At 42.0% G+C, this 27,869-nt stretch overlaps 5 protein-coding genes across 5 annotated transcripts; 3 read left to right on the top strand and 2 right to left on the bottom strand.

Annotated features, from left to right (window-relative positions):
• Positions 1–2,193: 2,193 nt before the first annotated feature.
• On the bottom strand, positions 2,194–3,617 carry LOC144519399 (trypsin-1). The gene is made up of 6 exons (XM_078252485.1): positions 3,550–3,617; positions 3,303–3,453; positions 2,957–3,207; positions 2,705–2,841; positions 2,376–2,477; positions 2,194–2,279 (listed from the first exon to the last, which is right to left on the bottom strand). The coding sequence occupies exons 1-6, from the start codon at positions 3,587–3,589 to the stop codon at positions 2,232–2,234; spliced, it is 729 nt and encodes a 242-aa protein (XP_078108611.1). The 5' UTR covers positions 3,590–3,617; the 3' UTR covers positions 2,194–2,231.
• Positions 3,618–11,780: 8,163 nt separating this feature from the next.
• LOC144519398 (trypsin-1-like) lies at positions 11,781–13,116 on the top strand. The gene is made up of 6 exons (XM_078252484.1): positions 11,781–11,820; positions 11,939–12,089; positions 12,201–12,451; positions 12,574–12,710; positions 12,865–12,966; positions 13,069–13,116. The coding sequence occupies exons 1-6, from the start codon at positions 11,781–11,783 to the stop codon at positions 13,114–13,116; spliced, it is 729 nt and encodes a 242-aa protein (XP_078108610.1).
• A 2,377-nt stretch (positions 13,117–15,493) lies between these two features.
• LOC144519396 (trypsin-1-like) lies at positions 15,494–17,012 on the top strand. The gene is made up of 6 exons (XM_078252483.1): positions 15,494–15,552; positions 15,808–15,958; positions 16,095–16,345; positions 16,440–16,576; positions 16,730–16,831; positions 16,932–17,012. Exons 1-6 carry the CDS (start codon positions 15,513–15,515, stop codon positions 16,977–16,979), a joined length of 729 nt encoding a protein of 242 aa, XP_078108609.1. The 5' UTR covers positions 15,494–15,512; the 3' UTR covers positions 16,980–17,012.
• A 2,442-nt stretch (positions 17,013–19,454) lies between these two features.
• Positions 19,455–21,696, bottom strand: LOC144519395 (trypsin-2-like). The gene is made up of 5 exons (XM_078252482.1): positions 21,542–21,696; positions 21,291–21,444; positions 20,947–21,206; positions 19,870–20,006; positions 19,455–19,751 (listed from the first exon to the last, which is right to left on the bottom strand). The coding sequence occupies exons 1-5, from the start codon at positions 21,579–21,581 to the stop codon at positions 19,599–19,601; spliced, it is 744 nt and encodes a 247-aa protein (XP_078108608.1). The 5' UTR covers positions 21,582–21,696; the 3' UTR covers positions 19,455–19,598.
• A 1,193-nt stretch (positions 21,697–22,889) lies between these two features.
• On the top strand, positions 22,890–27,664 carry LOC144518934 (trypsin-like). Its single transcript, XM_078251816.1, has 6 exons — positions 22,890–23,133; positions 23,347–23,503; positions 23,748–23,846; positions 23,987–24,150; positions 26,719–26,855; positions 26,946–27,664. Exons 1-6 carry the CDS (start codon positions 22,890–22,892, stop codon positions 27,096–27,098), a joined length of 954 nt encoding a protein of 317 aa, XP_078107942.1. The 3' UTR covers positions 27,099–27,664.
• Positions 27,665–27,869: the final 205 nt, after the last annotated feature.

The following is a 27,869-nucleotide window of genomic DNA, read 5'->3' as shown; positions in this document are numbered from 1 at the left end:
ATACTTGAAACTATATGTATTTTAGTTTGATTGGTTGTTGCACTAGCCTGGTGTGAGTACAGTACACTATCTTGTACAGGTTGTAATCAACATCCTGACCTTGACTCGGCCCCAGATGCAGTGCCAGATGGAGCTTCTCTCACAGATTGACTCACTTAGTGGCTCTGGCCTTCCCAAATGATAACTGCAGGGACAGTGCTCCTATACAGACCAACTACTTCAACATGTATATATGAATTATTGCTCTTTCTCTCAATTTAGCTCAATACAGTTCAGTTCAGCAATTTTAATGGCATGGTGATAATGTGTCGCGAGAACAATATTGTCAAAGTGAAGAGTGAGTTAAAGAATAAAGAAAATATTTACTAATAAAACAATTGAAAAGATACATTCAGATGAATTGATAATAATCACAAAAAGTACAGTACACTGAGACAGTAGCCTATTATTTGTCATTTGTCATTCAGTTGGATCTTTTTTCTACTTCGACCCAGTTTATGACATACAGTCACATATTGTGCCACTAAATATGCTACCAAATTTCTACTTTGAATAACATATGTCACATTTGAAAAGAAAGAACATCGCAGTCTATTTTTATCAGCTCTATCTCAGCTTCTGATGTCTATCAGTGAAATGATTTTCTGTTCATATTCTCTCACAATTAACAACTACAGTGCTGTTATTTTGTCTATCGCATTTGTTTATCGTTCTGTCATTCGTATCCAGGGGTTGTTTGCTCTATTAATAAATTGGCTTAACTTGACGTGACTTTTGCAGTAATGGGCTATTTGCAGAGCTGATTAAATTTTACAAGGGTTTAAGTAATTGTTTAAAATTAATAGAAACGTATTAATAGGTTATTATTATCTTTATTATTAGAATCATCATAAAACAACAAATACAATGAACCCCAAAGTGAGTGAAAGAAATGGTGCGACATTTAGCTGCAATTATGTATTTTAAGATCCAATACGTAATATACAGTATTTACAGTATTTAATCCAAAAATGACCACAATATGTCATCAAATATTAAGGAAACATGCTATGTTAAAATACTATCTTCTCTGATAACAATGCTAAAGGCAAGATTTTCTCCTTTTGGAATTTCCATTCCGTGACCGAATGTCTTTTTATTTTGGCCTGTGTGTTGTTGTCAACTGCCCATTTTGACACAGGGGTTGCCAGACATGAAACGCAAATGCTCTAAAACAACGAGCTGGCTGCAGCCATGGTAGCAGCGACTAAACAAACTGGATTAACAGATTTATTTTCCCTGACCTAAAAAAACTTTCTAAACAGTTGCATGACCATAGACGTAACACAGTGGTAAACATTGGAAATGCATTTAAAAGATGGAGGTAGCTTAGAGCCCAAAAGGACGCAGAGTTAGCTAATTTCCTCCTGAACAGGTAAGCGTTGAGCTTCATTCATTTATATCACAGCTAATGTAGTAGTAATGGGCATTTTCAGTCATTTATAGATAGATATATAGCAGTAAACATAGCAGCATCTAGCAACTCCACTGCGCTGTGAAGTAATGTCTGGCAATGTAAGACTAGCATCTAGCTAACATTGACATTGTGTGACGTTGGGTTCAACATTCGCAACCTGGCAACCCCCGTGATCCTCCCCGCTCGGGTGGAGGGGCCGGGGGAGACGACTCTCTCCAATATTTTGAATTTGGACTGCAGTAACCATTTTAAACGCTAGCTGTCAGTATTACATATTGGGCCTTTAATGGACATTTAAAAGGATAAAAGCAAGTAGTACTTCAGATTCTGCATTTGGTCTTGTGTTCTCATGAGGCTTAAAACCAATTTTAATACTAGCTAAAGTATTATAGATAGATTATTAGCCACACTACCTAGGCAATGGAATTGGTTTTCAGTACAGTATATATATTATTAATGATGGTTGAGTAAAACAGAACGAGAAGTTGTTGATTGATACAAAATCAGAAGAAGTAATTACATTGTTTATTATGTATCCTGTAGTGCAGTAAACAGGTTAACACCTTTGTGAAAAATCAAGTTTGTTTTAAAGTATTGTGATTAAAGTATCATGGTATAGGAAAACACGGGCAGAAATTGAGAGAAACGTCATTTGAAAGTCAAGATGTAAGGCTTTATTGACTCAGATGGAAAATGGCTGCACATTATTCAAAACTCAACAATACTGAAGTTAGAATGATGGAAGAAAGTGAGCATGGTGATCGCAGGATCAGACTTAATAGGTGGCCATGGTGGTCTCCAGCCAATCGTTGAAGAGGCAGACCTGTGAATGGAGACAGAACAAGGTTTTAGGTCTTAACTGGGAATGAAAGTTTCAAACACCTATATTATTCAATGCAAAGAGATATTTCAGGTTTACCTTGGCGTAGACACCGGGGTTGTTCTTCTGAGCACATCCATAGCCCCAGGACACAACACCCTGCAGCTCACCGTTGCACACGACGGGGCCACCAGAGTCACCCTGAGAGAGAGAGAGAGAGAGATAGAGAGAGAGAGAGAGAGAGAGAGAGAGAGAGAGAGAGACATGCACTGCAGTCAAAACACTGTGCTGTATTATACTTAATATTCATAACTCTAACTAGAGAGAGAGAATAACTGTACATGTAAATACAATTCTGGATATTCTGGATTTGCAACTAAGATGCACTGGTCTATGATAAGGACTGCTGCAGAGTCCTCTTGTTATACCTGGCAAGAGTCCTTGCCTCCCTCCAGGTATCCAGCGCAGAACATGGACTCAGTGATCATGCCAGGGTAGGAGTTATCACAGTCTCTCTTAGACAGAATGGGGATGTCCAGGCACTGCAGCTTGTTACCGTCAGCAGCTACAATGTGTAAAACCAAGTATGGGTGGAACAGGTTTAGAATAACACAAATGAAAACAAAATGTTGCCCTGAAACATTGTGTATCTCCTAGCTAGTTAAAATGTAGTTACTCACTGGAGCTCATGGTGTTGCCCCAGCCAGAGACTTTGCACATGGTGCCAGCGGGGGCACAACTGGTGGGCAGAGCCACAGGCTTCACGTACTGGTTGAGGGTGGCGGGCTTGCTCAGCTTGATCAGCATGATGTCATTGTCGATGTTGTAGGAGTTGTATTTGGGGTGGCGGATAACGCGGGAGGAGCTGATGAACTGCTCCTTTCCCTCGGTGACCTTGATGTTGTGCTCTCCCATACGCACCTCCACACGGCTGTAGAGACAAGAGAGGATGAATGACAGCTGAGTTTCATGATGCCTGTTAAAGGCAGATGGATTCTTGTCTTTATAATTTGACATGTGACATACGACTGGTAGCAGTGAGCAGCAGACACAACCCAGTTCTCGTTGACCAGGGAGCCCCCACAGAAGTGGTAGCCAGAGTTCAGAGACACCTGATGGGCCTGGGAGTAGGGCGTGCACTCATACCCTCCAACAATCTTGTCATCCTCGGTGGCAACTGAAAACACACAGGAAGTCAAATAGTCAGCAACAAACAAACTGACCGTTTTTTTAATTCAGTGATCAGAACACAAGCAGAAAGACACATGCTTACAAGCAGCTCCGATGAGCAGAACGAAGACCAGAGACCTCATGGTTGCTGTGTGAGCCTGTCGATGAGAGACTTCACCTGGAGTCCTGGTTTATATGGAACGGCTCCTCTCCTGTTTCCCTGCTGAACACACCCCCAAGGTTATTTTTGACCAATCAGGCTCCTGGAAAAAATTATTCTGGATATTGGAAAAGCAAATTTTCGTTGGCTGTCGGGTGGTCTGTACTCAAACTGCATGGCTGAAAATGTGTTTATGAATCTTTTAAGAAGTATGTTAAATTATAAAGTAGTGCTATTGGAGAAATTAGCATTTAAAAGCATTTTAAAATTCAATGTAGCAATTGTTCATATGACGTGGATTGATCGATCTTGGAGTGCATAATGCCTGCATTTCCTTTTTAAAGTAGTATTTAGTAAAACTACAATTTCTCTTGGTATCTCTGCATTAGCTAGTTTACATGATATATATTTTTAACTATACGTTCCATGTGTCATTTATGCAGAGTACACTATATTCGAGAAATTGGTCGGGCTCTACTCTATATGTGGGATTGCATCGTTACATGTGTTATAGCACAGGATGTATTTTCTAATAGTTTACCCTGACATGGATGGATTTGTGCTGTGAAGACATGGTTGCAGCTCTGCAGATGGCCTGGTTCACAACCATAGTTGTTGAATGTGGCTGTCACAGGAAAACCAACCCACGTCTTTAGATAGAATGCCTCAAAAAATGGTTGATTCAGTGAAATGGCAAGAGACAAACAACACCAGGAAACAAAATCACTTAGGGCATTTTCACGTTGACATATATATAATGGACCAACAGATCCCGTTGCTCTGGACGGAGACCAATGAAGGATATTAGAAGCACTTTTCCGGTGATGGCTGAGCGTTACTGCGCAGCCTCCAACTGAGAGAGACGATGTAAATGTGACGTGAACAACCTGTCTGAAAGTTGTAAGTCTTCTGGTAGCTCAATCATTCCGAATCTTGCAGAGACGGAGAGCGTAGGTATATGTAAGGAGATAACATGGACACAGGCTAATTATTGCTAACTAAAATGCTAGTTAACATTAGTAATTACACTTAAACAGCTAATGTGAGACGAAACTGCCAGTGCGCTTCTCTTGTACTGTACGGTAATTTCTCTACTGTGCGACAGTAAGTCCCGTGGTTATGACACAATCGTTAGCTTATTTTTACAAAAACGCCTGCTACGGAGCCATAACGTGAGGTACAAGGTAATGGAGCCTTTTATACATTGTCGTGTTTCTTTAGAAATAAACAATGGACAAATAGAGTCTTTAAACGCTTCAGATGTAAAGTTATTCACTGTCAAAGTGGCGCCAAAATGAATGGCAGTCAATGGAATGCTAACGGGAGGTGATGGCTTGGTAGCATCAAAATGGCGCCATAGGAGCTACGCGGTCCGAGGAGAAGCTTACCCCCTTGCATTTTCACACCTGAACGTCCGAACCAAGGTTCATGTTTTTGTTACATTGTATACATTTGATCCAGTAAGTTTTGGTTTCACACTGCAGTTATGCAAGCGCACTAAAGATCTAAACTACGTCCTGCCGTCATCACCAGGGACGTCGTTTTTTAGGGGGGCTGAAGCTACCCCAAAATGTTCCTAAGCCCCCCCCAAATAATAAGAAAAATAATAATTAGATTTTACAGTGCACTCTGTATCACTCACTACGTGGAATCAATCTTCCTTCACCATTCATCTGTTGGTGTCGTCGTGCACTGCAGTCTTGTTTTATTTTTATTTCACGAGGCTTACGAGCGGCCGCTTGCACGGTAACGGTATGTGGACGAGCGAGGTAGAGAGTTACTGACGAGAGAGAGCGCCAGGCAGCATTAAAACAAAGCAGTAAATCAGAGAAATAAAATGTTGTTTTCGCCGATTTATGACTCAAAATGCAACTGTAGCAAGTATCTCACTATCATTAACGTTATCCAAATTCATAATTAGAAACAACAAATAATATATCCAGCTACAAAAAAGCCGGAAAGTCGAAAGTTAGACAGAAGTACAAAGAGTCAATGGCTATGAAGATGATACACCGTCTTGCCTCTTCTCATTGGTTTAAACTGGCAGCTTTCAGAATGCTGCAGACCGGTGTGTTGCAAGTAGCTGCAGGATTTATCTTGTCTCGTCGCAAATCTTTGGTCTGGACTTGCTACCGCACAGACAGTGAGTGATACAGAGTGAAATTGTAAGTTGTTTTTAATGACTTTTACTTGCTTCACTTCAGCTACATTTACTTGAGGTAAAGATAAAAGAATATTTTAGTTGGCTATAGAAAACAATAGTCTAGCTAGTGTAAACGAGTGAAATACAAGAAATAGCTCGCCTAGTAAGGTATCCGAAGCTCTCTATTATTTACCATTAATATAGCCTGCTATCTTTATAGTATTAAAACAATATCAGTTCCTAAATATCATAGTGTCACTGTTAATGCTATTGTACCAGTATATCCTTCAATTCATTGAACAAATGGATACTGGAAGATATTTTAGGAGAGAGAGAGAGAGAGAGAGAGAGAGAGAGAGAGAGAGAGAGAGAGAGAGAGGCACCAAGGCATAGCCTAAACTAAATTATTTCATGATATTTATTATATATGCTTGATTCTGACCAACTTAACTTTCTGCATTCCTTTGCTGTAATAAATTAAACAAGTATGTAGATGTTGCCTAAATGTAGACTAGGCTATATATGAGCATACATGGATACATACATACATAAACTTGTATTCATCTCGCCATCAGGTTATTCAATTCAGACATACTTTAAATCCTTATCAACCATATTGCAACAAGCTAGTTCAGCGTATCATGCCTGACTGGAGTAGTGTGTTTTTCTTTAGGAGTGGGAAGGACAGACAGCATGTTGCCTGTTTCGTCATTTGGGCTACCTTGTTGAGTGCAGCGGCACTGAGAACATTATATTTCACATAATTGAAGCTCTTTTTTTAAAAATGAAATAGGATTAGTCCGACGAATCGTTCGGTTTGTAATGCGTACCTAACTGAAAGCCTCGTACCGAACGGTTCAATACGAATACGTGTATCGTTACACCCCTAGTAATTAAATATCTTATTTTGACCTGCAACTTATCTAATAGAGAGAGGAATTAGGTATGGTATTACTTTACCACTTCTCCGGGAACCATCACCTTATCGTGGTGGAGAGGTTTGTGTGTCCCTATGAACCTGAGGGCTGTGTTGTCTGGAGCTTTGTGCTCCTGGTAGGGTCTCCCAAGGCAAAGTGGTCTCAGGTGAGGGGCCAGACAAAGAATGGTTCAAAAATCCTATGAAAAAATCGAGGAAGGGATGAAGTGACCCTGCCCGGAGGAAGCCCGGGGCCCCCGTCTGGAGCCAGGCCCAGATGGAGGGCTCGTCAGCGAGCGCTCTGGTGGCCGGGTTTGCCACGGAGCCCGGTCGGGCACAGCCCGAAAAAGCTACGTGGCGGACATCCCTCCATCCCATGGGCCCACCACCTGTGGGAGGAACCGCTGGGGGTCGGGTGCGCTGCCACATGGGTGGCAGTGAAGGTCAGGGGCCTCGACGGACCAGACCCGGGCAGCAGAGGCTGGCTCTGGGGGACGTGGAATGTCACCTCTCTGTGGGGGGAAGGAGCCGGAACTTGTGCGGGAGGTGGAGCGCTACCGGTTAGATCTGGTGGGGCTTACCTCTACGCACAGTCTTGGTTCTGGAACCATACTCCTGGATAGGGGTTGGACTCTTTTCTTCTCCGGAGTTGCCCAGGGTGTGAGGCGCCGGGCGGGTGTGGGGATACTCACAAGCCCCTCGGCTGAGCGCCGCTACGTTGGAGTTTAACCCGGTGGACGAGAGGGTCGCCTCCCTACGCCTGCGGGTTGTGGGGGGAAAAACTCTGACTGTTGTTTGTGCATATGCACCAAACAAGAGTTCAGAGTATTCGGCCTTCTTGGAGACCTTGAGTGGAGTCCTGCATGGGGCTCCAGTTGGGGGACTCCATAGTTCTGCTGGGGGACTTCAACGCGCACGTGGGTAATGATGGAGACACATGGAGAGGCGTGATTGGGAGGAACGGCCTCCCTGATCTAAACCAGAGTGGTTGTTTGTTGTTGGACTTCTGTGCTAGTCATGGATTGTCTATAACGAACACCATGTTCGAACATAGGGATGCTCATAAGTGTACTTGGTACCAGAGCACCCTAGGCCAAAGGTCAATGATCGATTTTATAATCGTTTCATCTGATCTGAGGCCATATGTTTTGGACACTCGGGTGAAGAGAGGGGCGGAGCTGTCAACCGATCACCATCTGGTGGTGAGTTGGGTCAGGGGGTGGGGGGAAGACTCTGGACAGACCTGGTAAGCCCAAACGGGTAGTGCGGGTAAATTGGGAACGTCTGGAGGAGGCCCCTGTCCGACAGACTTTCAACTCACACCTCCGGGCGGAGCTTTTCGTGCATCCCTGTGGAGGCTGGGGGGCATTGAACCCGAGTGGACAATGTTCAAAGTTTCCATTGCTGAAGCTGCGGTGAGGAGCTGTGGTCTTAGGGTCTTAGGTGCCTCAAGGGGCGGTAACCCACGAACACCGTGGTGGACACCGGTGGTCAGGGAAGCCGTCCGACTGAAGAAGGAGTCTTTCCGGGATATGTTATCCCAGATGACTCGGAGGCAGTTGCAAGGTACCGAAGGGCCCGAAGGGCTGCAGCCTCTGCCGTGAAAGAGGCAAAGCAGCGTGTGTGGGAGAAGTTCGGAGAAGACATGGAGAAGGACTTTCGGTCGGCACCAAGGTGCTTCTGGAAAACCGTTCGCCACCTAAGGAGGGGGAGCGGGGGAACCATCCAAGCTGTGTACAGTAAGGATGGGGACGCTGTTGACCTCAACTGAGGAGGTAATAGGGCGGTGGAAGGAGCACTTTGAGGAACTCCTAAATCCGACTAATACGCCCTCTATGGTAGAGGCAGAGCTGGAGGATGAGGGGGGATTGGCATCAATTTCCCTGGTGGAGGTTGCTGAGGTAGTTAAACAACTCCACAGTGGCAAAGCCCCAGGAATTGATGAGATCCGTCCAGAAATGCTTAAAGCTCTGGGTGTGGAGGGGGTTGTCTTGGTTGACACGCCTCTTCAACATTGCGTGGAAGTCTGGGACGGTGCCTAAGGAGTGGCAGACCGGGGTGGTGGTTCCCCTTTTTAAAAAGGGGGACCAGAGGGTGTGTGCCAATTACAGGGGTATCACACTTCTCAGCCTCCCGGTAAAGTCTACTCGAAGGTGCTGGAAAGGAGGGTTCGGTCGATAGTCGAATCTCAGGTTGAAGAGGAACAATGCGGATTCCGTCCTGGTCGTGGAACAACGGACCAGATCTTTACTCTTGCAAGGATCCTGGAGGGAGCCTGGGAGTATGCCCAACCAGTCTACATGTGTTTTGTGGATCTGGAGAAGGCGTATGACCGGGTGCCCCGGGAGATACTGTGGGAGGTGCTGCGGGAGTACGGGGTGAGGGGGTCCCTTCTCAGGGCCATCCAATCTCTGTACGACCAAAGCGAGAGCTGTGTCCGGGTTCTCGGCAGTAAGTCGGACTCGTTTCAGGTGAGAGTTGGCCTCCGCCAGGGCTGCGCTTTGTCACCAATCCTGTTTGTAGTATTTATGGACAGGATATCGAGGCGTAGTCGGGGTGGAGAGGGGTTGCAGTTCGGTGGGCTGGGGATCTCATCGCTGCTTTTTGCAGATGATGTGGTCCTGATGGCATCATCGGCCTGTGACCTTCAGCACTCACTGGATCGGTTCGCAGCCGAGTGTGAAGCGGCTGGGATGAGGATCAGCACCTCTAAATCGGAGGCCATGGTTCTCAGCAGGAAACCGATGGAGTGCCTTCTCCAGGTAGGGAATGAGTCCTTACCCCAAGTGAAGGAGTTCAAGTACCTTGGGGTCTTGTTCGCGAGTGAGGGACAATGGAGCGGGAGATTGGTCGGAGAATCGGCACAGCAGGTGCGGTATTACATTCAATTTATCGCACCGTTGTGACGAAAAGAGAGCTGAGCCAGAAGGCAAAGCTCTCGATCTACCGGTCAGTTTTTGTTCCTACCCTCACCTATGGTCATGAAGGCTGGGTCATGACCGAAAGAACAAGATCCAGGGTACAAGCGGCGAAATGGGTTTCCTCAGGAGGGTAGCTGGCGTCTCCCTTAGAGATAGGGTGAGAAGCTCAGTTATCCGTGAGGAGCTCGGAGTAGAGCCGCTGCTCCGCTGCGTCGAAAGGAGCCAGTTGAGGTGGTTCGGGCATCTGGTAAGGATGCCCCCTGGGCGCCTCCCTAGGGAGGTGTTCAGGCACGTCCAGCTGGGAGGAGGCCTCGGGGAGACCCAGGACTAGGTGGAGGGATTATATCTCTAACCTGGCCTGGGAACGCCTCGGGATCCCCCCAGTCGGAGCTGGTTAATGTGGCCCGGGAAAGGGAAGTTTGGGGTCCCCTGCTGGAGCTGCTACCCCGCGACCCGACCCCGGATAAGCGGATGAAGATGGATGGATGGATGGATTACTTTACCACACATTTACACGGGCAGATAGATAGTGGTTAAGTCTTAGCCTAAAGAAGAACTCAGCAGGAGCACAGTCTGGCTTAAGTCAATTCCCCCCCATGCAGCTTTGATGTATCTAAAAGCTAACTTTAGAGTTTGTAAGTAAGATTTTGCAAGGGAAAGTTTTGCATAGCCTCGGGGCTAAAGCCCCCCCTGTCTTTCAATCCTAGTGACGTCCCTGGTCATCACATAGGCCTACGTGAGCCGCGTCTCCAGATACTTATAATTGATTGGTTTGTAGATGGGCTTCCCCGTCCTCTCGTATCCTCTCTCTGTGTCGGAGTTTTTTCAACTGACTGCTGCTCTCTCCTGCTGCCGCGGCACTTTTTGTTTTGTTGTGTTGTTGAGAAGCAAGAAACGGGAACTTTCTTTCTGGAGCATTTATTCAGAGACAAACGGAAACCTACACTGAACATTTACTACCACTTAACAAATAAACTGCTGATGTATTCTCTGCTCTGATAGCTGACAGCTGTCTGCTCTGAGCGCATTCACTCACTCTCTCATGTAGCCTACACACTAAGCACCGAGCTATTCCTTAAAGGTGCTTCCCCGGTCTTGTAACACAAGGAGAGCCTGCCAGAGCTTCTTGTATTTGGTCCGAAAGTCCCAACCATCCAAAAAATGCTTTCACACTATAAACGAACCAGACCATGGCTCAGTTTGGTCCGGACCGAGACCACCTCTTTTTATCGGACCAAAATTTGGTCTTTTGATCCAGACTGTGGTCCGGGGGAGGTTTCACACTTGTAATTTTGGTTCGGATCAAACTTAAAAGTCCGAAAGTCTGGACCAAATGAGGTAGGTGTGAAAACGCCCTAAATCACCTAATTACTATACAGAATTACCAGTAAGGACACCTCAGTGAATACAGTTTAAATGGGATTGCATTTTTAGGTTTTATTGTCATTGTCTTCAAAGTAATCTGATGATGTTTTTTAACATTGTTACAGTGAAGGTAGATTGAAGAATGAAGGTAAATACAACGAAGTACAATCAAAATCAAAAGCTCTGCAAAAAATCTGCAGTCAATTAACCGTGTGTAAACAGTGTTTAGAAGGATAAATTAGAATCCACTGTTTTCTTTGTTAACCTGGCATTTGTGATAGGATGTATCCTCACTTTTATAGATGTGCTTAATAAACACTGTTCCAGAGTTGCACAATAGTTACTAATTTGTAAATTGTCAGAAAGCAATCAAATATGTCAAACAGCGATTACAAAAATGCCATGGACTACTGTATTATTTTTCCAGTATGGTCATTATTCTGAGTTGAACACAAAAATGAAGGTCTCTAAATGGATTAATTTCATTATAAAAATATACACCCATTATGTGCTAGTTAGGCTTGTTGTAAGTAAAGTTTCATGCACTCTTAGATTGCATCTTGGCTGACTGCTCTAGTACTGATTAGTCAGTCGGCCTTGAGTAAAGGTATTCTGTGAATAATCCAGCTGTTTCAGCCATATTGGGTTTAAAATTATCGGATCACAGGCCTATGAGTCCTCCACTTAACAGAAATGAACCACCCTCATCTGGTGGTCAGTACCTCACTATCAAGTTTTTATTTTGATTAGCATTATTGGACCAATCAGGCAGCTTGGAGTGTATATAAACATGGATTCAGGTGCACTGACAGGATCATACACTGCAGCCATGAGGTCCCTGGTCTTTGTTCTGCTCATTGGAGCTGCTTGTGAGCGTGATAAAGTACTTTTAGAGCAGGTTGCCTTTCATGCATTGTGCACGTTTATATATTAACTATACTGCAGCAAACTAAAAACTATTTCTGGCTGTATTACGTTTGTTTTCAGTTACCACGGAGGACGACAAGATCGTGGGTGGATATGAGTGCAAGCGTCACTCCGAGCCCCATCAGGTGTCTCTGAATGCTGGGTACCACTTCTGTGGGGGCTCCCTGGTCAATGAGAACTGGGTTGTGTCTGCTGCTCACTGCTCCAAGTCGTAAGCACACTCTAGATATTTTTAGGCCTCACATATTCATCTAAAGGGGGAAATTAACAAAAAACAAGCATCCATCTATTACTATCTTTTCCAATCTTCTGTCTCTTTCAGTCATATTGAGGTGCGTTTGGGAGAGCACCACATCGGAGTCACTGAGGGCAGCGAGCAGTTCATTAGTGCTTCCCATATAATTGAACACCCCTTTTTTGACCGCTTCACTCTTGAGAATGACATCATGCTGCTTAAGCTGAGCAAGCCCGCCACCCTTAACCAGTATGTGCAGCCTGTGGCTCTGCCCACCAGCTGTGCCCCTGCTGGCACCATGTGCACAGTCTCCGGCTGGGGCAACACCATGAGCTCCGGTGAGTAGAAAACCGTTATTTCACACAAACTTAGATTTCTGGGCCTGTGTCCTAAAAATCTACCTACAATCTCCAACAATCCATCCCTACTGCACACTTCTCCTTTTGTTTTCTTGCTGCAGCTGCTGACAGCAACAGGCTACAGTGTTTGAACATCCCCATCCTGTCTGATGAGGACTGTAACAATTCCTACCCTAGCATGGTCGACCACACCATGTTCTGTGCCGGATACCTGGAAGGAGGCAAGGACTCCTGCCAGGTGTGTATCTCTGATTTTCTATCACTATATTTTCAAATTGGACTATATTTTTTCACTTCTCTGTAATTCAAATTTGCTTAATTTCCATTGCATACCATAATTACTTACAGTATCACAAAGGTTCACATTGTGAGTATAATATTCTCTCTCTCAGGGTGACTCTGGTGGTCCTGTTGTGTGCAACGGTGAGCTGCAGGGTGTTGTGTCCTGGGGCTATGGATGTGCTGAGAAAAATCACCCAGGTGTCTATGCCAAGGTATCATTTCCCTACATCAACTAAAAAATATAACTATTGCGCTTCTTAATCTATGTTATGTTACACTGCAACAAACAGTAAAATATCTTTTCTAATTTTCAGGTGTGTGTGCAGACTGAGTGGCTGCACGACACAATGGGCAGCTATTAACTGCACCATTTAACCTGCACATCAGACACATTGACTCTTTTTTTTGCTGGAGTTGAAGTAAAACAAATAAAATGTTTGAAATAAATAGTTGTTTCTTTTGTGCACTTATTACTTCCTATCTATTTTAAATTGTCTAATTAATGTAACAAACATAGATGACTTTATTTAGACATTCTATAGAGGTTTTCAGCAGGGTGCAAAGATAAGCATTTGCTCTTAATAAAAATAAAGATAAAAGCAAAATAAGTGACATGGATATATATGTATTTTCTTATTTTATCCATTGGTCATGAGTTGATATTATCTATAAAAACTTATTTTATTTATAAATTAACTATCACTTCACCATCTCTTGTATCAGCATTTAAAGACATATAATTAGTTCACTCTGAGACCAGCAGAACAGTGGTGCAATATAACCTTATAAATGTAAGACCACCAGTAATGGTTCCACTTTAGTAGGCTTTATATGCCCAAAACTAATTCAATTGATTATATCTGCTATATCTGTTCTATGAAACGACTTGCCTTAGGATCTCTTGCTGGGTGAGCCCATATCATCTAAGTCACTTTCCAAAACACATCTTTATTATTAGGCATTTCTAATTTTTCTATGTTTACTTTTAATTGTTTCTTATTTCCAATATTCATTCACGTTGTATTGCACTGATGGCACAAGTCTGTGCCAATAACCTTTCTACCTACCTCTGTGTACACAATGTTCATGTACATGTACTTTGTGAGTATTTTCCATTTATGCTACTTTATACTTCTACTCCTTTACATTTCAAAGACAAATATTGTACATTTTACTTTATTACTTTTATTTGACAGGTATGGATACTAGTAAATTTCATTTTACATACAAAATGAACGTATACATTATGATTTGTTATTAAAGATTAAAGGCTAGGCATACCCACACAGGTGTTTTCAGTTATGTTGCTGTTTGGACATATTCAGGTTGGAGTTGTGCAAAGCTATACTAGGTCACCATGTACTAATAAAAAGGATAAAGTTTAAACTTGTCCCACAACAAAACTAACTTGACTTAACTTAACTCTAGAATAGTCCATTTTGCACAATGAGTACCTTTTACTTTTGATACTTCAAGTTTACAGTTTTCCTGGTAATACTTTTGTGCTTTTACTCAAGTAGAATTTTAAATGCAGGACTTTTCTTTTTTAATTGTGGTATAGCTACTTTTACTTAAGTGAAAGATCTGAGTACTTCCTTCAACACTACTTTCTACCAATTTGTTGAAAAGCGCCCTTTAAAAAATATGTTTTTTAAAAGAAGTTTTTTTTTCAAGGCAGCTTCACCCCTCATATCTGAAAACAGGTGTTGAGAAGCACACAGCTGTGAGATACTGTGTTCACACATCTAAATATAGAGGTGGCTTGTGTACCTTTGCAATCTGACCAAAGAAACAGCGGTGGATTCGATCCTTTACAAAAAAATAAAGGTAGCGATAATAAATATCCACTGAAAAACCTGCATTCAAATCTTTAAGTAGGTAGTAATATAACTGCTCATTGTGAAAAATGGTCCCCTTACAGACTTGCGGTTTAATTATTGATATTTTTATATAGAGACGAGTTGGACAAAGTGGTGCTGAGTCAAACTCCATATACTAGCAATACATCATATTTTAGAGCTAGATCGTTTATTTAGCATCTAAACCATATTTCTGCTCTGTCTGATAAATGAAGTGGATTAAAAAAACAACACTTTTCTCTGAAATGCAATTGAGTAATCTAAAGTATAAAAACTGTATGACCATCACTGTATTTCAGCACAGTGCCTGCAACTCAGAACTGCACATACTTGGATCTTAATCAGAAGATTTCATAAAAAGAATAATTAAATGTTCAACCTCTCTGTCATCATGCTAGTCAAGTTAAAAGCCACCCCTGATATTAATAAAACACTGAATTTAACCGTGATTGTTAATTTTATGAGAAAAGTCATGTGTGGCATTAAGAAGCATGTAGTAATGAGGTAGTAATTTAGTTTAATTTCACACAAATACTTTAATTTGATAGCATAACCAAAAACCAGGTTTCAACTAACTAGGTATTACAGATAAGCCTTGTTTTTACTTTTAGTGGAATAACTAAATAAATACATAACACAGGAACCAATATGATCCATATTTACACTTTCGCCTATGCTTTCTGAATTTGCAGACAAGAAAGCCATCCTTAATTCTACGATGAAAAGTGTTTTTTTTATGTATTTCTTATAATGAATCACCTAACCCCAAAATCCTGCTACAGAGATTGGCCCCCCGCTGACCAATGAGGACGGCCAGAGAGCAGGGCAGCTCTCCTGACTGTGGATATAAACCAGGGCTCCAGGTGAAGTTCTATCATCGACAGGATCACAAGCAAACCATGAGGTCTCTGGTCTTCGTTCTGCTCATTGGAGCGGCTTGTGAGTGTGAAGTTTTTGTCGAGCAGATTGCCTTTCTTTCTACTGACAATCTGTTGGCCTTTATCCCAGAACTTTGTTCAGAATAACCGTAGCATCTCATAGAAGCGAGGGTTTGAATTAGAAAACAGCCGATTGATTTTTAACTATCATCAGTACCCACTTTGGGGTTTGATTAAAAATGCACAAAAAGAACATTCTGCATTCAAAGAGATGTCTGTTAACTAACTTGTTGCTGATGTGTGTCTGTGTTTTCAGTTGCCACGGAGGATGACAAGATTGTCGGAGGGTATGAGTGCACGCCCTACTCCCAGGCCCATACGGTGTCTCTGAACTCTGGCTACCACTTCTGTGGGGGCTCCCTGGTCAACGAGAACTGGGTTGTGTCTGCTGCTCACTGCTACCAGTCGTAAGCACATTCCTCATGTTTTCCAGGGTTATAGGTCTGATTTACTTTATTTTCTGACCTGAGGGGTATGCAGATACATTTTTAATGATCTTTTTCGTGTTTTGTCACTTATCCCGTGTTTTTCAATTGTTTTTAGCCGTGTGGAGGTGCGAATTGGAGAGCACAACATCAAGGTCACCGAGGGAAAGGAGCAGTTCATCAGCTCCTCCCGCGTTATCCGCCACCCCAAATACAACTCCTACAACATCGACAATGACATCATGCTGATCAAGCTGAGCAAGCCCGCCACCCTCAACCAGTATGCGAAGCCTGTGGCTCTGCCCACCAGCTGTGCCCCCGCTGGCACCATGTGCAAAGTCTCCGGCTGGGGCAACACCATGAGCTCCAGTGAGTAATAACTCGTTTATTTTGCTCTCAACGTGTACGTTTTTACTGCAGTGTAGCTCCAGTTTCATCTTGTTCCTTCTCGTTTGATCTCCAGCTGCTGACGGTAACAAGCTGCAGTGCCTGGACATCCCCATTCTGTCTAAGAGCGACTGTGATAACTCCTACCCTGGCATGATCACCAACTCCATGTTCTGCGCTGGATACCTGGAGGGAGGCAAGGACTCTTGCCAGGTATGTAGTTTAATGTTCATGCAGGAATACAGCAATAACTGTATGAAATTCTTGGCATGGTTTGTTGGCTTTTATCAAACCTTGCTAAGTCGTTTTACACTGTACGCTCTCTCTCTCTCTCTCTCTCTCTCTCTCTCTCTCTCTCTCTCTCAGGGTGACTCTGGTGGCCCCGTCGTGTGCAACGGTCAGCTGCAGGGTGTTGTGTCCTGGGGCTACGGATGTGCTGAGAGGGATCACCCCGGTGTCTACACCAAGGTAACTTCAAAAATGAAAATTGAATCAACACACTGTGTCCAGTTTATTCTGCAATGCTATGTTGGTTCACTGTTCTAACTCTGGTCTTCTCCATTTTTAGGTCTGCATCTTCAAAGACTGGCTGGACAGCACCATGGCCAGCAACTAAGTGATCCAAACAAGCAGGTTCAGTCAAGCAGCTCAACATCTTTCGCTGTTTATGTTCCATCTTTTGTACTGACAATATGACAAATAAACAATTTAAAGCAAATCATTCTTATCTTTCTTATGTTATTTCATTGTTATTATGACAGACCTCTCAGTTCCACCATCACACTGCACTACATTACTGGTTTGAAATAACATGATAAATAAAGCTTCCTAATAGTAGCTGTTTTAGTTATAAATATACATGTACATTTGTCCTATCATGTATTGATAATTATCACTTTACCTAACAATGAGGGCTTAAAAGTAAAACTAAATTCATCAAGTATTTTAGTTTTTTTTATTAAAAGACATTAAATATCAATATACTTCATTAAAAGGTAAAAAATGAAAATCACATAGCAAATGGGTGTGTCATCCACTGCCTCCTATTTAATGACTTAACAAATGTCAATGTGTTATTTATTTCCATGACATAATTGTGATTGCTGTTGCCTTGGACCCATCCTCCAAAGTTGCAAAGTTCTAAAATGTTGCATTGAATTTGATGAATTTTAAGGCACTTGCATCATATTTTGATCAAAATTATTGTTGTTCTTTTTTGCGTGTTGGTGGAAATGCTACTCCCATCGCTGCAACATGTTTAAAATCAACACTTCCTCCTCAAAATTAGGTTGTATTCTACTAAATGGCTTGCCTGATACAATACAATAATAATCTTGCCTTTCTGCAGCCTTGTGTAAATTGTAATATCCACCGTACACCCCTTCCACATTAGGATTTCACTACTGTTTTTTTTTTTAAACCCTCTTTAGTATTTGAATGGATTTATAATGCAGCTGGATAGACTGCAGGTGCTTCTGCATTATATAGTACTAGAAATCTCACAACTTATTACAGGAGATATGTCTGATGTGATTGTTGCCAATTAATAATTCAACTACATTTCCCAGCATTTGAAGTATGAATATGATATTATAAATGGATATGCAAAATGATTTTGAAAAGGGATACTTAATGTGTACATTAGTCATTCATTTACTAATCTGTCTTCCTGCTAAGCCTTAACTTCAAAAGCGTTTTATTTAAAAGAAATAATGTAACAAAAGAAACAAAACTTGTAGTACAGTAGAGCAACACCTTTTTAGAAACCTCACAGAATAAATCCCCAGCACACCATCAAATATGTACATATTCATTTCAGACTGGATATTGCTCTTCAAAGAGGTCCTTGGTTTGAATAAACCTATAAGGGCATCTTAGGAGTTTTGCAGGCATTAGCACACTTTTGTTTGTATCCAAAAGCAAAATCCACGACTTTAGACTTTGTCAGAATAAAGGGAAATATTGTCAAGAAATCAAATTACTTATTTGAAAAGCATGAAGGAAATAGTGTGTTAGTCATCTTCAGCCACATGACTTTTCAACTGCAAAACTTTATAATGGAGACCTTCTGCTGAGGAAACAAACTGTTCTTTTCTTTGAGTTTTTCTGCCAGCAGATCTTTGCTTAAGAAAAGACTCAAGACCAAGTTCTCAGTTCTGAATGAAACTCATTGAACACACTTCAGTGGAAGTCTAACTCCTTTTCAGCTGATTGTTGTATAGCCCAGTGGTTCTCAAACTTTTTTCAATAATGTTCCCCCTCTGACATATTTCTTCAGCCAAGTACCCCCTGACCAGCGCAAAACATTTTTGGTAGAAAAAAAAGCCTATATACTGTAAAGAGATACAATACAGCGCTTCGCCAGCAGTACTGATTTAGTAACCAACAACCTTGTAACTGAAAAACATTTAAATGTTACATTTCAAATGTTTAGAATCCATCCATGAAGTCATTCATTATCATAGTATAATTATTTAAGGAATTATGCATGATATTTTTAAATGAATATCTTTTAGAAATCTCCTGAACCCCTGCAGTACTCCAAAGCACTGGTATAGCCTACTGACTTCGATAAATGGGGTGTTGCGACATCTGCGCCCTTCCTTCCCTTCCACTTCAGGTGTATAAAGCATTCTGCACTCAGGAGACAGAAAATCAAATTGAGGGAAGTATTTATGTGTTCAAACAAACCAATAACTATAGACTGACAAAACCTTTTCAACAATATTCATGCAACGTTTGAATGTTAAACACCAATGCGATTCACTCGTTATCAGATGAAAGCAACAACTTGTGCCTAATTTTGATGAAAATCTAATTTTTTTTTACAGTGTGGCTGTGTGTGTGTGGCTTTGCTGTGGTTTATATTTGTTTTGGTGGAAATGTCACCACTGAATTGAAACAAAATATTTGGAAAACAGTAACATAGTTGATCAAGAGCATCTGCACTGGGAGCAGACGCAGCTCTACAGTATTGACAGCAATAATGAACACAGTGATGCATCACAAAATGGTAGATTTTATTGATTGTGCCCTGATTTCACATCTCTTTTTCTCTCTCTCTCTCCCACTGTTTCTCCTTGTGTCTCTCTCTCTCTCTCTCTCTCTCTCTCTCTCAGTCGCTCTCCCGCTGCTTTTCTTTTCAACACTACCCACCACTGTCTCTGTCTCCTTCAATTTCAATCTCCCTCTGGTTTCCTCTCTCTCACGTAGTTCTGTGATGGGAGATCACAGCCTAGGAGTATGTGGAGAGAATATCGTTGATCCAGGGCATCAGAGAGCACACTTTGGTGTAAACGCCTGGGTAGTTGGGTTGAGCACAGCCCTGGCCCCATGAGACAATACCCTGCAGCTCCCCGTTACACACCAGAGGACCACCAGAGTCACCCTGAGCAGGGGAGAAAGAAGTTTATTCCTTCCATCATTTCCTCCCATTACATTTTGTTTTACATGTTCACAGACCACCAAGAATGTATTTGATGTGCTGTGTATTTGTGTGGAAATACCTGACAAGAATCCTTTCCTCCCTCCAGGTATCCAGCACACACCATGCGGTCAGTGATCATGCCGGGGTAGGAACCATCACAGTCCTTGTTAGACAGAATGGGGACTTCCACACACTGAAGGTAAAACGGGTTGAACACTGCAGATAAGAGTGAGACACAAAGTTAAAGAGGAGATAGTTTGATCAATGTTTATTTTATCACATAAATATCAGACCTTTGTGGCTATCTCCAAAATGTTAACTTTTATGGAGTAAAGAAAAAGCAACTATTTGGTCAATTATTTGTCATAACTGACCTCACTAAACCCCCCTCGAATAGTGAAGGTCCTTTGTAGCTTAGCAACCACAACCAAGTAATACAAGCCTGTCAATCTTTGGATTTAGATCTTTAGCCTCTTTTAACTAGCTATCTAGTAGACATCAAGTAAATATTTAAAACCCTTTTACTGGCTTCACTTGTTTTTTAAGAATTGGCTGAAAACATTAAAAAGTCAGCTAGAAACAGTTTTCAATTCACAGAATTGTTAGCATTATGCTATATTATCTTAGTAATAGCTTGAGCTGATTAATCTGATAGCGATAGTTGTCATTTTAGCTTAGCAGAAAGAAAGGTTTTGTTTGTCTTGTGTGTGAAACTGAAGACCCATTATTTAAAAAAAAATTACTAAAAAGTTGCAAATCACCATTAAAGGTTCTAGAAATCTGGTTGGGGGGATTTGTTAGACATCAAACACTTTATATACAGTGTTTGCACTCATACAGGGTTTCCTCTAGTCCAAGGTGGTAAGCCACCAATATCTTTTTGCATATTGTCTCATCTTACTGTCTGATTAATTTTTTAATTCATAAAAGTTTGATAGTTTTTTCTCATAGTAGCTAAGGGGGTCAGCAGTCATGAAATTTATTTACTCAATGGTTTATTAAAGGCTTTTGTTATAATGTGTTTTAAAACTATGGAAGGCCATTAGTGTAATAAAGTTTCAGATTTTGTTTTGTCAGGTGTAATCTGAACAAAACATAGAGTAACAATAGGAATAAATGTTCTGTTATTATGAGCAAAATTGTTTTGCCCCCTCACCTTGATCAGTGTAGATGTTCCCCCATCCAGACACCGTGCACATATCCCCGGGTGTGGGGCAGGCTTTGGGCAGGGCTACAGGCTTGACGTACTGGTTCACAGTGACAGGGTGCGCCAGCTTCATCAGCATGATGTCGTAGTCTAGGGTCTTGTAGTCGTAACTCTGATGCCAGTAGATGGCATCAACTGACATGTACTGCTCCGTGCCCTCGTTCTGCCAGATGTGGTTGTCTCCCAAGACGGCAATCTGTGCCATTGGGCTAAAATAGTCGACAACATTGTTGTAATCCTCGTAAACAAACAGTTCATACAGAAACATTCCAATACATTAATCTAATACAAACTTTTGCCAGCAGTGGGCAGCAGAGACGATCCACTGTTCGTTGATGAGGGAGCCGCCGCAGAAGTGGTAGCCGACATTGAGAGACACCTGCCAGGGTTGAGAGTGGGCTGGACACTGGTAGCCACCCACAATCCTGTCATCCGTAGGTGCTGCAGCTGTGGTGTAAAGGAAATACAACATTATTTATATTTGTCATAGGTCCAGTTCTTTTTTACCCTTTAAACTGTTGGACACACTGAACATGTGCTTCACCTGCAGCGCCCAGAAGTGTGACAACAATCAAGCCAATCATCGTGACTGACTCAAACCTTCCTACGACCAGACTGGATGTGAATGATCACTGCATTTATACATAAACTCCTCCGTGTTTTTCCATGCACTCCCCCTTCTTCCTCCTCTTCCTCCACACCTCCATTCCTCCACTCAATTCCCCCATCCAAATCTCCTCCCACCCCAATCCCTGCCCTGAAAAATAACCTTATCTTCTTATGTGCCACGTTCATCCTTTCAGTTAATAAGTGAGCCACATCTTACATATTATTGGCCTTGGAGAGTGTTTTCTGTACTAATTTTCTGCTCCTATCACCTAAATAAATGTGCCTATTCGTTTTATGGGTGACATGTGTGTTACGCCCTTTTTAGCAGACACCACTATGAATTATTGTAACCAGCCATATTATGTTACTACATCTTGGTTGAATACAATAGAATATAATAATTTCATCAGCACTAATCAGAATCAGCTTTATTGGCCAAGTAAGGGTGTACAAGGAATTTGAATCTGGTTTTTGGTACTTTTGTCAATGAATGTGCACAGAAATAGACATACTGTAACACTAAAAACAAGGACAATGTATATATATATACATAACCATTTGTATTCAACTTTGTTTACCTTTTCTGTTTTTAGTGTTACAGTATGTCTATATATATATATATATTTTATATAGTGCAAAGACCCGGTTGGATTTGGCAGTATTAGAGCTTAAAGGCTGTTGATTGCTGTCTGACACAGAAACAGAAAAACATCATGTTGTTTTCTGCTTCAGAGACAACAGGTGCTTTCTTTCTCACCTGTCTGGCTTGTATTCAAGGTCAACTAGAATTGGAGGCATAAAACAGCATATTCATTTATATTATTTTTTTCTTAAACAAAATTATGATTCATAAAATCAGAATCAGGTTTATTGCCAAGTAGGTTTTTACTTCCAAGGAATTTGCCTCGTTGTTTGGTAAATACAACTAACATATTAAGACAAAATACAGTCAAGAACATCAATATTAGGATAGAATTATTACAATAAAAATATCTAAAATATAATATAACAAATACTTTAACAAAAATGTAAAATATAAGTGTTAAAAAAAAAGCTGGACAATTTTGTGCAGGATGTGCAAAAATATGTTTGAGTCTCTTGGTTAAATAGTAATTTTTCTTCTTTATTGGACAAAGCTTTTCTTTTCACTTTTTGATATTATAGCTTGCCAAAAAATAAGTGACCCATTAGAGAACCATAAACAGATGTTAGATGTGTGAAGACCTTGGTCCACATTTCTAAATGAAGTGCACAGATGACGCAAGCACCGGGGTTGCGCTACGATGGGGCAGAAGTGGGCAAACACGAAAAATGTGAGCATGATAAGAAAGTCGAAAGACTTTGAGGACACAGATAAGGTCAACAGAAAGAGGGAAGAGCGGAGGAGGTGGGGGGTGGGGAGGAAGGGCCGAGCACAGCGGGGGCTGGTGGGATATAAATATGAGCCAGGGTGTGTCCAGGTATCTTCTGATCATTCACTTGACACCATGACACTGCTGGCTCTGCTGCTGATGATCGGAGCTGCTGGTAAAGACACAAAAATACACACACACACACACACACACACACACACACACACACACACACACACACACACACACACACCGCCATACATGTGTACTGTAATGTCCGTGATTTCAAAAATATGATGGAAAGTTGTTGTTAAAGATAACTTTGAAACACAAATGTATCTCTTTTTGTGTGTGTGTGTGTGTGTGTGTGTGTATGTGTGTGTGACAGCGGCAGTTCCCCGGGAAGATGGCAGGATAATCGGTGGGCAGGAGTGTGAGCCTCACTCTCGTCCATTCATGGCCTCCCTCAACTACGGTTACCACTTCTGTGGTGGGGTGCTCATCAACAATCAGTGGGTGCTCTCCGTTGCCCACTGTTGGTACAAGTAAGTATGCATTGATGGAGAAAAGATTACTTTCATATACTATATGCATTATTATCTCATGTTGCATGTTTACGTTTGCTTGATTTTTATGCATTTTGCCCTTTGAGATAAAAATAAATCCAACAATCTCTAAGGGTGGAGGAGTAATGGTTTTCAATTTAGAAGCATATGTGGAATGCTAAGAAACAAACCACTGAAAGCTTTTTCTGCATGTTTGTTAAATATATATCACCTCCTCTCTCAGTCCCTATGCCATGCAGATCATGCTGGGAGAACACAATCTGCGAGTGTTTGAAGGTACAGAGCAGCTCATGAAAACCGACAACATCATCTGGCACCCTAGGTGAGCAAAAAAAATTAGAAATCCCATCTGAGAATCTTCTTCCCTTTGCATGATTTCATTCTGATTTCATTCTTATCTGATTCATTCATTCAGTGCAGAGAAACAGGTCTAAAGCGTATTTTATATTCATCTGTGTGCAGTTATGACTACCAGACTCTGGATTTTGACATCATGCTGATCAAGCTCTTCCACCCAGTGGAGGTGACCGAGGCAGTCGCACCCATCCCATTACCCACAGCGTGCCCCATGGCGGGGCTTCCCTGCTCTGTGTCTGGCTGGGGTAACACTGCCATGAATGGCGAGGGTAGGTTGATTATAATGTGCATTAAATCATGCAGTTTAAAAACATGCCTAATGCCATTATGTGTAGAATATCTAGTGTAGAATGTGATTTTAGTTTCTTTTATGTTGCTCTGATGGCAACAATTCTGAAAAAAAATAACAATCCCAGTGAAAGTGGTGCAGTCATTATGTTGCTTTCAAAACCTCATTTCCAAGTCCCCAGGTCAGCTGGGCAGCTAGGGGGAGGTGCAGCAGTGTCTTTTATCTAGGCTTTCACTGGGGGGTGTCAAAGTTGCCAATTTTCAACTTACACATAAAAGCACATAGCAGCTTTAAAGGATAAGTCTGGTGAGGTTCTATATTTTCTGTAATTGACAACCAGTCCCATGAAAAGCTCAAAACCAGCAGTGAATTGATCCTACAAACAAAAGTATTGCCTGTATAGCCAAAGTCTGATTTAGCTTTTTTCCTCCTCCTCTGTGTCCTCGACCTCCATTGTTGGCCAAAAACTGAGACATCACTGAGCCATACTCATTCATTACAATAAACATGGGCACTTACTAGTTTACCCTGTAGCTCAACCCCACATATCCTGCTCCCATACCCACTAGGGCACCAAATGTGTATAAATTCGCAGCTGAAAATAGTCCCCAGTAAACTGATCAACTAATTTTAATTCAATTCAATTCAATTACATTTTATTTATAGTATCAAATCATAACAATAGTTATCTTGAGACACTTTACAGATAGAGTGGGTCTAGACCACACTCTATAATTTACAAAGCCCCAACAATTACAGTAATTCCCCCAAGAGCAAGCATTAGCAGTAGCTATTGCGACAGTGGCGAGGAAAAACTCCCTTTTAGGAAGAAACCTCGGCAGACCCAGACTCTTGGTAGGCGGTGTCTGACGGTGCCAGTTGGGGGTGTGATGAACCGTGGCAATAATAGTCATAATAAAGATAATGGAACAGTGACTACAATGGTAGTCGTAGTAGTTCATGTCATAGTAGGGCACAGTAGGGCGTTAACGGGGTGTAGTGTGGCACAGCAGAGCGTGGGTGGACGCAGTAGAATCGCAGAGCGTAGCAGGGTGTAGCAGGTCCACAGCGACAGCTGCACCCATGACCCAGGTCTTGGTGCCACCTTAATCCAAGGCGATATTCTGGGTGAAGAAGAAACATAAGGACTCTGGGAAGTAAACTCCCCAGAGCTAGGTTAGTAACAAGCATTTCTGGGACAAGGATGCACACAAAAGGAAACAAATGAAAAGAGAGATGGGAGAGCAGCTCATTGTGTCATAGGAAGGAAGGAACTTCCCCAGCAGTCTAGAATTATAATAGCATAACTAAGAGAGGCAGGCTAAAGAGAGGTGCCGGATCGGGCTTGAACTCTCCCCTGCCTCCCTCTACTCTCACTATATTATTGATTGTATGATAGGTAGATCTAATGACTATGAAGAGAAGCAGAGAGAAGCAGGGGTGCTGTGTCTGCAGCTATACACCCTGTCCCGCCGGTCTAAGCGTACACTGCAACTCCTCACTCCCTAACTATAAGCTTTATCAAAGAGGAGGGTCTTCAGTTTATTCTTAAATGTGGTGACGGTGTCTGCCCCCCGAACCCAGATTGGGAGCTGGTTCCACAGGAGTGGAGCCTGGTAGCTGAAGGCTCTGGCTCCCATTCTACTTTTAGAGACTCTAGGAACCACTATTAGCTCTGAGTTCTGGGAGCGCAGTGTTCTAGTGGGCTAGAGTTTTAAGTTTACTCTTAAAGGTGGTGACAGTGTCTGCCTCCCGAACCCAGACTGGGAGCTGGTTCCACAGGAGAGGAGCCTGATAGCTAAATGCTCTGGCTCCCATTCTACTTTTAGAGACTCTAGGAACTACAAGTAACTGCATTCTGGGAGTGCAGTGCTCTTGTGGGACAATAAAGTACTATGAGCTCTTCAAGATATGACGGTGCTTGACCATTTAGAGCTTTGTAGGTCAGGAGAAGGATTTTAAATTCAATCCTGGATTTTACAGGAAGCCAATGCAGAGAAGCTAGTACAGGAGAAATATGGTCTCTTTTCTTAGTTCTTGTCAGAACACGTGCTGCAGCATTCTGGATCAGCTGGAGAGCCCTAAGGGACTTATTTGAGCGACCTGATAGTAAGGAATTACAGTAGTCCAGCCTGGAAATAACGAATGCATGGACTAATTTTTCAGCATCGTTTTGAGATAGGATGTTCCTGATTTTGGCAATGTTACGAAGATGGAAAAAGGCTGTTCTTGAGGTTTGTTTTAAGTGGGCGTTAAAGGATATATCCTGATCAAAAATAACTCCTAGATTTCTGACAGTAGTGGTGTAGGCCAGGGCAATACCATCTAGGGTAGCTATATCTTTAGATAATGAAGTTCGGAGGTGCTTGGGTCCCAGCACAATAACTTCAGTAATAATTTTAGATTCAGTAGGAACAAATGGGCTTACGACTGAGAGCCACAGACAAGCTGGGGAAGTGGGAAAGGATTGAGAAACGTACACATTTTCTTCTAATTACTTAAGATGTCTCAGAGCTTTCTATGACTAGCTCTGTTCTGTGTGTTACAGTGAACTTGCCTGTCCGTCTGCAGTGTTTGGACGTGCCCATACTGGACCACCAGGACTGTGAGAATGCCTATCCTGGCATGATCACACCCAGGATGGTGTGTGCCGGATACATGGATGGAGGCAGAGATGCATGCAATGTGAGTTTTACATTAAATGCTATCATAGACTGGACTCGCAGTTCTGTGTGCAGAAAAATCAATTGCGTGCTTCCGCTCTGTGTTTGTCAGGGTGACTCCGGCAGCCCTCTGGTGTGTGCTGGGGAGGTCCAGGGCCTGGTGTCATGGGGTCAGGGATGTGCCCTGCCTAACTACCCCGGAGTCTACGTCAAATTGTGTGAATTCCTCTCCTGGATTGAAGACACCATGGCAGCCAACCCCTGAAGAAATTAAATTTTCTTCACTTCTCCCAATGGTTCCCCTCAATCCTATTTTCTTTTACAGCCCTGACTTTTCTTTTTCTTTCTCTCTCTGGTGCCTTGTCTCTTGCTGTGAAGTTTCCTCCCTTCATATATCCACACTAAATAAAACCACTTAGATATTCCTCTTTCATTTGTCTGTTCATGATGGGAAAAAACACCAAATTAAACTACTTAGAAGCTCAAGTATGTGTCAGTTACAGGTTTACTTGTTTTATTTTAAGACTGTTTGATTGAGTTATACAGAGGCCTTTATTTACTCACATAAAATTTTTATAAGAAGACATTTATGGTATGGGTTAAATGATGAAGTAGCATATTTCTATTTTTCCATTTATTTACTCTAGATATGTGATTGCCCCTCTTAATGTGATCATATAATTACATGATCAAGCCTTTCATTCATTTCTATTAATAATTAATGGAGGCTCAGAAAACACTTTAATTATAAAGATCAGTACTGAACCTACTGTGGAGATGATGGCAGTGTGATATTGAACAGTAGGAGGCCTCAGTGAGCAATTTTACTGTCAGTCCCACCCACTCATCACAACTTCAGCAGTGCAGCACAGTCATTTACAAATAAACATGACAGCAGAAACTACATTAACAGTCACCAAGGACTGCTTTTTTGAATATTTTAGTCGTTGAATATTTCTCGCTTTAGTAAAAGAGTCTTGGTTTTGCAGAGGTTGCTTTTCTGTCAGGACAACATTCTTCTCGCCATCTCTCCCAG

Source organism: Sander vitreus, chromosome 6 (assembly GCF_031162955.1).
Source record: "Sander vitreus isolate 19-12246 chromosome 6, sanVit1, whole genome shotgun sequence".
Classification (NCBI taxonomy): domain Eukaryota; kingdom Metazoa; phylum Chordata; class Actinopteri; order Perciformes; family Percidae; genus Sander; species Sander vitreus.
The sequence above is the reverse complement of the archived record's forward strand: the minus strand, read 5'-3'. Positions and strand labels throughout refer to the sequence as shown.

Bases quoted from the DNA above. Each gene is read 5' to 3' on its own strand.
- LOC144519399 (XM_078252485.1), bottom strand. From the start codon at position 3,589: ATGAGGTCTCTGGTCTTCGTTCTGCTCATCGGAGCTGCTT. The intron at 3,208-3,302 runs GTATGTCACATG...TTGTCTCTACAG, and splicing joins GCTGCTCACTGCTACCAGTC to CCGTGTGGAGGTGCGTATGG. The intron at 2,842-2,956 runs GTGAGTAACTAC...TACACATTGTAG, and splicing joins GGGCAACACCATGAGCTCCA to CTGCTGACGGTAACAAGCTG.
- LOC144519398 (XM_078252484.1), top strand. From the start codon at position 11,781: ATGAGGTCCCTGGTCTTTGTTCTGCTCATTGGAGCTGCTT. The intron at 12,452-12,573 runs GTGAGTAGAAAA...TTCTTGCTGCAG, and splicing joins GGGCAACACCATGAGCTCCG to CTGCTGACAGCAACAGGCTA. The intron at 12,967-13,068 runs GTATCATTTCCC...TCTAATTTTCAG, and splicing joins ACCCAGGTGTCTATGCCAAG to GTGTGTGTGCAGACTGAGTG.
- LOC144519396 (XM_078252483.1), top strand. From the start codon at position 15,513: ATGAGGTCTCTGGTCTTCGTTCTGCTCATTGGAGCGGCTT. The intron at 15,553-15,807 runs GTGAGTGTGAAG...CTGTGTTTTCAG, and splicing joins TCTGCTCATTGGAGCGGCTT to TTGCCACGGAGGATGACAAG. The intron at 16,577-16,729 runs GTATGTAGTTTA...TCTCTCTCTCAG, and splicing joins GAGGCAAGGACTCTTGCCAG to GGTGACTCTGGTGGCCCCGT.
- LOC144519395 (XM_078252482.1), bottom strand. From the start codon at position 21,581: ATGATTGGCTTGATTGTTGTCACACTTCTGGGCGCTGCAG. The intron at 21,445-21,541 runs GTGAAGCACATG...TTTACACCACAG, and splicing joins CACACTTCTGGGCGCTGCAG to CTGCAGCACCTACGGATGAC. The intron at 20,007-20,946 runs GTGAGGGGGCAA...TCTTATCTGCAG, and splicing joins GAACATCTACACTGATCAAG to TGTTCAACCCGTTTTACCTT.
- LOC144518934 (XM_078251816.1), top strand. From the start codon at position 22,890: ATGGGGCAGAAGTGGGCAAACACGAAAAATGTGAGCATGATAAGAAAG. The intron at 23,847-23,986 runs GTGAGCAAAAAA...ATCTGTGTGCAG, and splicing joins AACATCATCTGGCACCCTAG to TTATGACTACCAGACTCTGG. The intron at 26,856-26,945 runs GTGAGTTTTACA...TGTGTTTGTCAG, and splicing joins GAGGCAGAGATGCATGCAAT to GGTGACTCCGGCAGCCCTCT.